We start from the raw sequence: 11,248 nt of genomic DNA, 5'->3' as shown, positions 1-11,248 counted from the left end.
TCCTACCAAAGATTGTTCGCTATAAGATCGCTGAGTAACAATAGATGTCCGTAAGAGAGACACACACACACACACACACACACACACACACACACACACACACACACACGCCCGGTAGCTTTGGCTTCACAAGCCAAAGGACCGGGGTTCGATTCCCCGGCCGGGTGGAGATATTTGGGTGTGTCTCCTTTCAAGTGTAGCCCCTGTTCACCTAGCAGTGAGTAGGTACGGGATGTAAATCGAGGAGTTGTGACCTTGTTGTCCCGGTGTGTGGTGTGTGCCTGGTCTCAGGCCTATCCGAATATCGGAAATAATGAGCTCTGAGCTCGTTCCGTAGGGTAACGTCTGGCTGTCTCGTCTGAGACTGCAGCAAATCAAACAGTGAAACACACGTGAATTCTCTGACAAGGTTCATTACAGATAAAAATGAATACGACAAAAAAAAAAAAAAAAAGAAAGAGCACCTAACTTCCTGTATACTATACCTAATTCGAAGCCTAAACACCTTCCCCCACCCCCCAACACAGACAGAAAGAAAACTTCAGGTGGCTTCCTGTTCACCTGTCATCATCCTCGGTACAGAGAGTCATGTAATTACAACACTTCGTCCTAAAGCAGTGACGTCAAAAAAACACTCATCCGTTTGTTAAAAAGAAAGAAATTATTGATGTTTCCATGATCGAAACATTCAGCTTAAATACAATAGAACAAACAGCCAAAATGTGTACGTACACATCAAATGAGAGATGAATTAGAAGCTGATTGAATAAAAAGTGAGTCGAAATTTGTGTCATGATAGAAAAAGTATTCACTGCGTGGCACCCTTACGTCTGGCACGGGGGACGGCCGATAAAACGCTGGAAAGTTGTTCCATTGAAGTGAACTTCCCAGCCAGTGTGTCCTTTGCCGCGCTACTCATCAGTGCTAGTCCTGCACCTGCGTGACTCAAGGTAGGTAAAGGCCAGTGATCACTTCATTGGACTACAACACTTGAAATAACACGCCTGACTTGTGTTGTACAAAACTTGTTCCCCTATTTGCTCCCGAGAAAGTGCTGCATTGTGACGTACACTTGTTTAGGCGGTGTTTTGACTCTGATACCTGCGTCGCTTTCCCCTTGACATCAAAATTTTCCGATTCGTTTGAGAAATTATTCCTATACTGTTATCTTGTTCTATTGAGACTGCTATCTCTCTCTCTCTCTCTCTCTCTCTCTCTCTCTCTCTCTCTCTCTCTCTCTCTCTCTCTCTCTCGGGTGACAAAATCACACGCAAAACAAAACCTTTACATGAATGTGTGAGGTAATATCATCACCCTACAAAAAGTTCAAATTCTACGGTCTTCTCTATTCAGATCTAGCGAGTGATGTTTGCCACCACGGGTTTTCCCACACCCGTCGGACGTCACACCACTATTTGATCCTTTCCTATGTCTATCTCCGCGCCGCTTTTACCTCACTGGATTTCATTCTTACTTTATGTTGTGGATTTCAACTATTAAGGCTTAATTTTATTTCACCGTAAGGATTATTTAAACGGCGGTGATGATTCATCTGGTTATGCGTGTTTTTCACATTTGATAAGTATAGAATTCTTAATTGCGTATCTCTAGAATCCTGCAGACACTTTTGGGAAACCCCATAATCTTCACGAAGGCTAGCTGAAAAAACCAGAGATAAAGAGACAAGCGAAACATTTTGAGAATGTGTTCCCCAACGCATTCCAGCTATCATATTTTCAGGTTGTAGTGTTCATAGAAGTGTAATTCTTTCTGACCAACACTAGTAAATTGTGGTTTTCGTGGAAGCGTTTTTAAGAAGGAAACTATGAGCACGTAAAGGAGCTCGAAGTACATTTAGCCCGCTTCTTCTGAACAGATATTCTGAAACTAAACTGGAAAAACTTCAGGTATGTTTCTTGGAAGCAGCGTTTCTGGAAGCTTTAAGGTATAAAGTGGGACTTTTCCCTCCACTCCTTTTCTCCTCCACCAACCGTAAAAAAAAAAAAAAGTAACCAGATACTTGGCTGATGCATCCTGTTGCTGATACTAACGTTTTCCCGGTTTTCCCCTGCAAGTGTGTTTTATCACGAACGCTTATTCTCTCTCTCTCTCTCTCTCTCTCTCTCTCTGTCTCTCTCTCTCTCTGCATACACTCACACTTAACTTATTCCTTGTTTTATTCATTTATTTTTTTCCATCTTCCAACTTCGGTGTCATCTTGCTTTCTATCTTACATCTTCACTTCTGCTGTCCATATCTAAAAGAGCCACTATAATTGTACATGCAGATATGAATGTATCTTTTTCATTCCTAGATCATTCCCTTAACGTGCTTGCAAGCCAGAAAGAAAGCGTTCATTTGCTCAATCACCTTATAAAAATAAACGCTTGGATTCAGAATTGTTCGTATAGTGATGTCTTGCAATGCCGCGGAAACCAGTATCCGCCTCTGTGTGTGTGTGTGTGTGTGTGTGTGTGTGTGTGTGTGTGTGTGTGTGTGTGTGTGTGTGTGTAAATATATTTTATTCGTCTTTTTCCTACTCTAACTTGTCTGTTGTATTTCACCTCAAATTATGTATGCTGTAGTTTTATTTTATTCCAACGTTATGTTCTTATAATAGTGACAATTTTGTAGTCAATAAAATAGTTATGCATGCATGTGTTCACCTCGGTCGTCTGCTGGTCACCCAGCCAGCTTTTCCATTACGGAGCAAGCTCAGAGCTCATAGCCCTGCCCTGTGTGTGTGGGGGGGGGTGTGGGGGTGTGGGCGCGCGCGCGCACGATGCGTGCTTCGCTTAGGTTTGTAATCATCATCGTTACGGTGCAGAGCGTGCACTAGAATCACCACATCCCTTTTAAGTAACTCGTCGTCTGTAATACTGAATGGCCGGAGTTGTGGTTTACATCCTTTTCTTGTCCTATTTTGAGGAGAACCAAGGAAACTACATTGAGACAACCTTGCATATTGTTATCCCAAGGACGTGGGGACACAAGAGAAGCGGTAAGAAGCCTATGTTATGAACTAAGCAAGGTAAACTGGGAAGTACATTAATTTTGCATGTCACTTTCCAACGAATATAAGAAAACAAGGGAAGCTACATCAGCTCTATACACGCGGTAGTCCTTGTGAAAGAAACATACCCATCAATCTTGTCAATGAAATTGTATAACCTTTTAAGAGCTTCCCATTGACTCGGCACTAACAACCACTTACTCTATTTCATTCAAAGCTATAATGCGCTGACGTAGATCATCGTTTTTATCACTCTAGTTTTACTCTCGATGGTGCGTAGCGACGGTGACGGTCTCATTGGATGGCGGGTGGTGATTGGTGATGATGATGATGACATGGTAGTATACTTATAGTGAGGGCAGGGTGTACGAGTATATTCCGCACATGCGAAAGTCTCCTTACAGTATATTCAGAAAATTATAATGTTATGTCTGTATGTAGTTACCTGTTGTAAATACGTTTATTGAACAGACTTAAATTCCAGTGAAGAAAATATATTTGTGTTTATTTTTTGCTGTTTGAAATATTTGTTGTGCGAAGCGTGTTGAGGAGAGCTGGTGTTGTTGCTGATGCAAATGGATAGACTGATTGATCGGTCTAAGGCGCCACAGCAACTATAGTTTGAGGCCAAATACGTCAGCAATATCAGGACACTTTTTTTTAAACTGAAAAAAAAATATATATGTATATATATATATATATATATATATATATATATATATATATAGAGAGAGAGAGAGAGAGAGAGAGAGAGAGAGAGAGAGAGAGAGAGAGAGAGAGAGAGAGAGAGAGAGAGAGAGAGAGAGAGAGAGAGAGAGCTGAATGAATGAATGGATGGATGGATGGATGGATGGATGGATGGATAGATAAATAGATAGATAGATAGAGAGAGAGAGAGAGAGAGAGAGAGAGAGAGAGAGAGAGAGAGAGAGAGAGAGAGAGAGAGAGAGAGAGAGAGAGAGAGAGAGAGAGAGAGAGAGAGAGAGAGAGAGAGGATGCAGGTCTGTTAAATCTGGTGCCATGTGTACAAAATTATAAGAACAAATAAATAATTCATTCGTGTGCGTATTGTCGTTGTCTCTCGAAGCTCTGCGGGAGGGAGTGGCGGTAAGAAAGAACATTACCACACTTATGAACTCATCAGCAACTTTTGATATGAGTAAACAAGTTGTGTTTTCATTCCGAGATTTATCATCGTCTCCGGATATTCGTCAAAGATTTCACACATTTCCTTTGTAGCTTCTAGAAATTCCTTTCGTGTTTTTTTTTTTTTTTCATTTCCTTTCCTAATAATGATTAATTTCGAGATATACTTTTCTGGAGTGACAGTAAACACGCGTAAAAAGCCTTCAGAGCTACTTATGGATGCATATGTTATTTATGAATGCATAAGCTGCTGCTATAGTAAGGGCATGTAGAAAAGTCCAGTAACATCTTGTACTAACTAACAATGTATTCAACATTTCGTGTCTCTTATTTAGCTAGAGTCAGTCGGTTATATACATTTGGAAGGAAACTGTCATGAAATCTGAGTACTAAAATTATTGCAGGGGAAGCGTAGAAAGAATGGGAAGGGAATGTGTGGAAAAGTTACACGAGACAGGGTGCAGAGAGCAGACTTGGCCCTTATAAATAAATAAACATTTCTCTGAACTTCGGTCCTTATCGAGCAGAGAAAATTTAAGCACGCTCAGAAAATCTCACGGTGATTGTTCCTTGCAAGCCAGGAGTGCAAAGGACGAGTTTGCCTGATAATATAATGTGAACGCTTTATTCCTAGTTTCTCTCTTTCTAGTATAACGGTGTGTAAAGTACGTATCGCTATTCAGGTGGCATGGAACATATACACAAAGAAATCGTAATTTATTGTACCATTTTCTGAAACGTATCTTTGCTTTACCCAAGCTACTTTTAAAAGCCTCTATTAGTTCGGGTTACACAATATTTAAGAGAGCACTTTTTAAGCTTCTAGTGACATATTAATTTAACACAAGATATACTAATTCTTAACACCAGAGACGGTATTAAGAACCTTGCTAATTATCACTGTGGCTTTTGAAGATAGTCCAGGTAATAAGAGAGCATTGCGTCTCAGTTCCTATACATCTTCCTTGGAATGTGTGGGAAAGTCTGTGTATGCGGCTGGCCGTGGAATTATTGACTTGTCTGCTGCTAATAGACGTGGGTGTGGGCTTGCCGGAATCTTAAAGCTCTTGCTATACCACCATTGACTTGCTACCTATTTAAATATTCAGCGGTGTTATCAATATTCCTATTGTTATTTCCTGTTCAGTAGTTCTTAGTATGCTGTCCCTCTTCATCATCTTTACTTGTTAGTTACACATATAAGTGCACCCTCCTTTAAATGCATCGTCTTTTGAATGTACCTTCTTTCATGATTCCTTCTTTTAAAACCCCTCTTCATTTAAATTGCTTTCTTCTTTTAAATGGCCTCTTCATTCAAATGATATAGTCCTTTAACATTCAGAACACTGTCGAAATCATTTTCGTGGGCATGCTTACAGAGAAAATGAGAGGATACGAGTTTATTTATTTTTATTCCAGGTTGCAGATCTATGCAGGTGATTGTAGAAACGTTATTGTGATAAAGTCGATGTTTATGCTTGGAACTCTGCAAATCAAGAACAGACAGGACTGGAAATACGATATATATATAGGTAGCTTAAAAGAAATTCTCTCTCTCTCTCTCTCTCTCTCTCTCTCTCTCTCTCTCTCTCTCTCTCTCTCTCTCTCTCTCTCTCTCTCTCTCTCTCTCTCTCTCCCTGCTCTATTCTAGACACCTGTAATGACTTGCTTCCATGAGGTGTTTGATTTAAAAAGATTCTAGCTTAAAATATACTTTATGAACTTTGTCAGCAGGAATTAAAGTTGAAAATTCGTAGGAAAATATTTACATCTCAATTGTCAACTGGCGGTGAAAGGCAATCCCGTATCATATTCAAACTTTTCTATTTTAACAAAACCCTTTAGTATATCAAAACATGTTCATTTTCGTATATAGTTCCGAAAATGTGGATAAAATTGTTCCTCTTTCCATAGAACTTCAAAAATACTTCCAGTCATTTCTTTTCCTATAAAAATTTGAACAAACTCAGGTTTCTCTTCCCATAGAAATCCGGAAAGCTGTCTAATTTTGTTCTTCTTTCAATCGAAATTCTTAAACATACGAGTACATACGTTAACATGTTTCTCTTTTAGAAACTATATCTGAAGCTAATCATTTTATACAAATCCAAAAATATATTGTGTTATTCCTCAAACTGGAAAACTTATCTAATACTCTTCTTCCCACAGAAATCTGAGAAAACCTTATCCATCAGCTGACCCGCGAAAGAAGCAGCCATGGGCAAGGGCGTGATGTACGTGGTGGCAGCCGTGGTGTTCATAGGCATCGGGGCACTGGTGGCCGGCCTCAGCATCTGGTACCATCACCCTAATCTCAACAAGGAACCCTTGATCTCTGAGGTAATACTCGCTAACCTAACCTAACGAAACATAACCCAACATCAAGATGAAACCTTTGGTCTGTATGAAGAAGTATGTCTCGATCATTTATGGACTTGCCCTCACACCGTTTTCCTTTGGGATTGGCACCTTTAATGGGCTTCTTATCTATTTGATTATTTATAATTTTTGTCAGTTTTGTTGCCTTTGATCACAGGTTTTCTTTATGATGGATCTGCCTATCGCCATCATTAAATTCATTAGCAAATATCAAAGCCGCTCAGAATCTAAACTAGTTATTTCTTTCTTATGTCGACTACTCTCAGCTCTTTCAGGGAGAAGCGTGTTTTACGTGTTTCTTTTTCCTCTCGTTTTTCTTTTACTTTTTTTCTATTTTCTTTTTTTCCTCACTCGGTCTAACCATATTCTGAAACGCTATCACTTTGCACCTAGACTATTTTAAAAAGGACTCTAGATAAGCTAACATGGGATTCTATGACTCTAGTGACACGTTAACAACATTTCTACGTTATTTATAGAAAAAACAACACTGGGTTTTCACACAAACAACAAATAAATGAGAAAAGTAGAAATGCCTCTGTTGCTTACATAAGAAAATATGAACAAATTAGGGAAGCAGCAAAAAGCCACCAGGCCTCAATGTGGCAGTCCCTGTATGAAGTATATTCATCTATTTCCCTGTTTCCATTTATCGTCCCTATCCATAAATTTGTCACATTTTCTTTCAAAGTTCCTTAATTAATGACTCCTCATACTAACAACATAATAACAACATAATTAATCTGTCCGTTCCGTTCATTTACCAGGCTATTTCAGAACCAATCCTTCCTATTTCTTTCTTGAAATTAAATTCTTCAAGTGTGAAATCGTTATTTTATCCTGATCACAGATCCTGAGAATTTTGCTTACGTTTTCCATTGTTATAACATCTTTACCACTTACAGACTTGTATCTGGTCTCCTCTTAAACTACGTCTCTCCAAGAATTCTAATAGATCCATATTGGGATCAGAACTGCACGGGATACTTAATCTAAATGAAGGCTGTCTGGGACCAAATACAAATTTAATATTTGGGGACCTCTACTTTTAACACACCTAGAATAAATCCTAGTACCTGATTTACCCTATTTCAAGCCACTATGGATTTTCTTTAGAGTCTAAAGATCTTCGTCTAAAGTTTAGACGAAGATCAGAGGTAACTATAACTCCAAAGACTTTTTCGTTTTTTTTTTTTCCCTTTGTGTGTGTGTAAATACCTATTCTACTTATACTAAGCACTTTGCAGTTATTGTTATCAAACTTTAGTTGCTTGTATTATAAACTATGTAGTATTAAATAACCTTACGTTCTGTACGTTTAGAATGAAAATCAGCGCATGAAATTTTCGCTGATACATATTCAAATTTGTCATGTAAAAAAATATTTTGCTTCTACTTGCATTACAAAACTCCACTGTACTGTGAGGTAATGTATGTACTAAAGGCGGCTTCACACGTGCCAATTTGCGACTGAAATTGCAAGTTGGTATGGTACCTAGCGACTGGAGAAATTATTAGCAAAACAAGACCATGTTGGTGTTGTTCAGTCGATTTGCGACTTTATTTATGTTGTGACGTCACGGAGTAAGCTTTGAAAATATGGTCTCCAGGTGTAAAGAAGATGATGTTAGAGTTGGTGAGGGAAAAGGAACACATCTGGGACCCCAGAAATGAATTACTCAGTAAATCAAGCTTTCGCAAACTGTCGTTCAACGAAATACTTGCCACTCTCCAAGAGGTGTTTCCCTCAATGCAGGGTGTTGTTGAAGGTGAGGATTGAAGACATATCAGGATTTAATTTGATCGCAATTGTGCGTAGTCTTCTTAAGATTAATGTGTGGTAAACAATCCTTTCTTTTCTTATGTTTAGCCAGGGACGTATCCACAGGCATTTTCTTTTCTGTCCATTTCTCCGGTACGCCAAAGAACCACCACCACCGCTTCAGCATCGTCAGTGGAGAAAGACATCTTGGCGGGTAGCTGTTTGTTTACACTCACTCCCTGCCAAAGCGCCAACTAGTCAATACTTTCCAGTCGCTATGTGTGACGTTTCCGACTAGATGAGCTCAGTCGATACTTCTAGGGACTTGCAATTTCAGTCGCAAATCAGCACGTGTGAACCCGCCTTAAGTAACCTTGTGTCCTCTGCATTTAGATAACTAGGTAATCACTGTAACAACGTTTTTGACATCTTTTCTAATATATAATATTAATCTGATGTATAATTCTAATAGTTGAACAATTCTCAGCTTTGTTTACTAGACACATTTTAGATTTGAGTAATCGTTACGTAGGAAGCAGCCATTCTGTTGCGATAAAGCCATGTCATTCCACAGATCCGGTACGCCCGGTGTGTTCTTCAGTCCCCTAACGGCATTGTGTCGGGAACTTTGTACCTGCAGCAGTCTCGTTCCTTCTCACCTGTCCTGATCAGTGGTAACATCACAGGTGAGAGAGAGAGAGAGAGAGAGAGAGAGAGAGAGAGAGAGAGAGAGAGAGAGAGAGAGAGAGAGAGAATGATCAGTGTGTGAGAATGTGTAATTTCACCTCGGTCGCCTGCTGGTCACCCAGCCAGTCTTTCCATTACGGAGCGAGCTCAGAGCTCATAGACCGATCTTCGGGTAGGACTGAGACCACAACACACTCCACACACCGGAAAGCGAGGCCACAACCCCTCGAGTTACATCCCGTACCTATTTACTGCTAGGTGAACAGGGGCCACACAAGAGGCTTGCCCATTTGCCTCGCCACTCCGAGACTCGAACCCGGCCCCCTGAATTGTGAGTCCAGCGTGCTAATCACTACACTACGCTGTCTGTATGTATGTGTGTGTGTGTGTGTGTGTGTTTTCCGGTATATTTGGCCGCTGTGGATGTTATCGGTGGATATTCCGCCTTTCTTGTCAACGCCGCTCTTCAGCTCTGTTGCCACATCGGGGACAAATTGGAATTACTGTTAATTGTACAACCAGTTTGGTAACCTAACTCACATTATTAACATTGCATCACAACACGTAAACTGCCGCTTTTCTCTTTCAAAAAGTGAGCTAAGTTGATTGTAGAATTCAATGTCTGCTAGATAAGTTATATTTATATATCTATTTTCCTATTTCTAAGCATAGATATTCTCGTTAGTTGCTTTTTTTTCCTGTGTCATTTCTATGTCATCAATGTTCATATTTTCATGAAAAAGCTATCATTCATTTGTGGCAACAGAGGAAACATTCAGTCACGCTCTGCACATCACATCATTACAGGCTTGAGTAAAGGCAAGCACGGCTTCCACATCCATCAGTGGGGAGTTGAGAACAATGATTGCAAATCCACCGGTGGTCATTACAATCCTCTTGGCTACAGCCACTCTGCCCCCAACGCAACAGAGCGGCACATGGGTGACCTCGGCAACGTGGAGGCAAAGGCTAGTAGCACCAAGGGGGACATCATCGCCAATGTAGGGGTGAGTTATTTCTCTTACCAACACTGACGCAAACAAACACTAGTTAACTTCCACACTTCCACGGCACATATTTCCTTACGTTGAATATCGCTTCAATAGATACATTTACAAAACAAATTGTTTCGTTCATCACTACTCATTTCATTTTCTTCCCTCCTGATACACACTGCTCTCCTTTCCTAACATCGACATCTGACTTTAAATCTAATATGTGTGTCGAGCAACAATACATTAAATCTCGAATTCGTTTCAATTTGTATTTCAAAGTTACCATTTTGCAGAAAGATTGGAAACATTCTTATGTGACTGTCTTTTCTGGATTAGTACTATAAATCAAAGACACAATAATATATTATTATGATATAAGGAAATCAATTAATATATATAAAGCCAATAATCCCAAATGATCACCTCTAACCTGCTGTGCCGCACCTGAAGTAAGTTGCTTGCGTCATGGGCCGAGCTGGGAAACACCCTTATGGGATATTCCAGAACACCTTTAGGACTAACGCGCTCTTCACTTCCGCCAGATAACGGACAAAGTTTTGACATTGTCTGGCCAGTACTCCATCGTAGGGCGGGCCATCGTTGTGCATGAAGGCGAGGACGATCTCGGCTTGGGAGGCGACTCTGGATCACTCAAGACGGGCAACGCTGGGGGCAGGGTGGCATGCTGTACCTTGTATTTGTCCGCGGCACCTAAACCATAATCCAGTAAGGAATGAGTACATAGGCTGTTTCAGTACAAGGCTTTGTTTCGGTATGGCAGTGGTGACAAAAAATTGCCAGTATCAACGTACTGGCGCCTTTTATTAAGTGTTAATTAACCTAACATAATGTACCTAATTTAAAAAGGTCAGTATTAACGTTCTGTGCTGGCCCGCTGGGCCAGTTTCCTGCCGTCCCCTGCGGACCGAGGTTTCGCCGCGAGACAGGTGAAATAATTCTTAAGAAGGATATTCATTGTCATAATACTTTGTGTAAAGTTCATTATAAAAACAACTGTGTGTACTTTATAAGCCCTTCCTCTGTCTTGAAGTTTTTTTTCTTTACAGATGTTCCTATTAGCGTTGAGCAAGGTGTAACTACAACGTGTCTGTATGACTTGTAGGAGGAATATATAGTAGCCTATGTATTTTTGCTTGAAAAAGTTACTTTGACATGATTTCATTTCATATGTAGTGACGCCATATTCATGACGTTGTTCCAGTAATTCATATAGCACGTTAAAGACGTATTGATTTTGTAAAAGTC

General features: G+C 40.1%; 1 protein-coding gene across 3 annotated transcripts in view; it reads left to right on the top strand.

Moving 5' to 3' along the window:
* The first annotated feature begins 797 nt into the window (after positions 1-797).
* The window catches only part of LOC123520696 (superoxide dismutase [Cu-Zn]-like), a 10,588-nt gene continuing 137 nt past the window's right edge, over positions 798-11,248 (top strand). Inside the window, exons 1-6 of one of the 3 annotated variants that reach the window (XM_045283228.1) lie at positions 798-950; positions 6,329-6,499; positions 8,875-8,986; positions 9,795-9,994; positions 10,525-10,708; positions 11,050-11,248. The exon at positions 11,050-11,248 is cut by the window's right edge and continues 137 nt beyond it. In XM_045283228.1, coding sequence (XP_045139163.1) covers positions 6,377-6,499; positions 8,875-8,986; positions 9,795-9,994; positions 10,525-10,704 — 615 coding nt within the window. In that variant the 5' untranslated portion in view covers positions 798-950; positions 6,329-6,376 and the 3' untranslated portion in view covers positions 10,705-10,708; positions 11,050-11,248. Of the gene's footprint in view, positions 951-2,979; positions 3,002-6,328; positions 6,500-8,874; positions 8,987-9,794; positions 9,995-10,524 lie in introns of those variants that run through there. The other 2 variants (XM_045283227.1, XM_045283229.1) reach the window with 2 other exon arrangements.

Source organism: Portunus trituberculatus, chromosome 47 (genome assembly GCF_017591435.1).
Source record: "Portunus trituberculatus isolate SZX2019 chromosome 47, ASM1759143v1, whole genome shotgun sequence".
Classification (NCBI taxonomy): Eukaryota; Metazoa; Arthropoda; class Malacostraca; order Decapoda; family Portunidae; genus Portunus; species Portunus trituberculatus.
The sequence above is the reverse complement of the archived record's forward strand: the minus strand, read 5'-3'. Positions and strand labels throughout refer to the sequence as shown.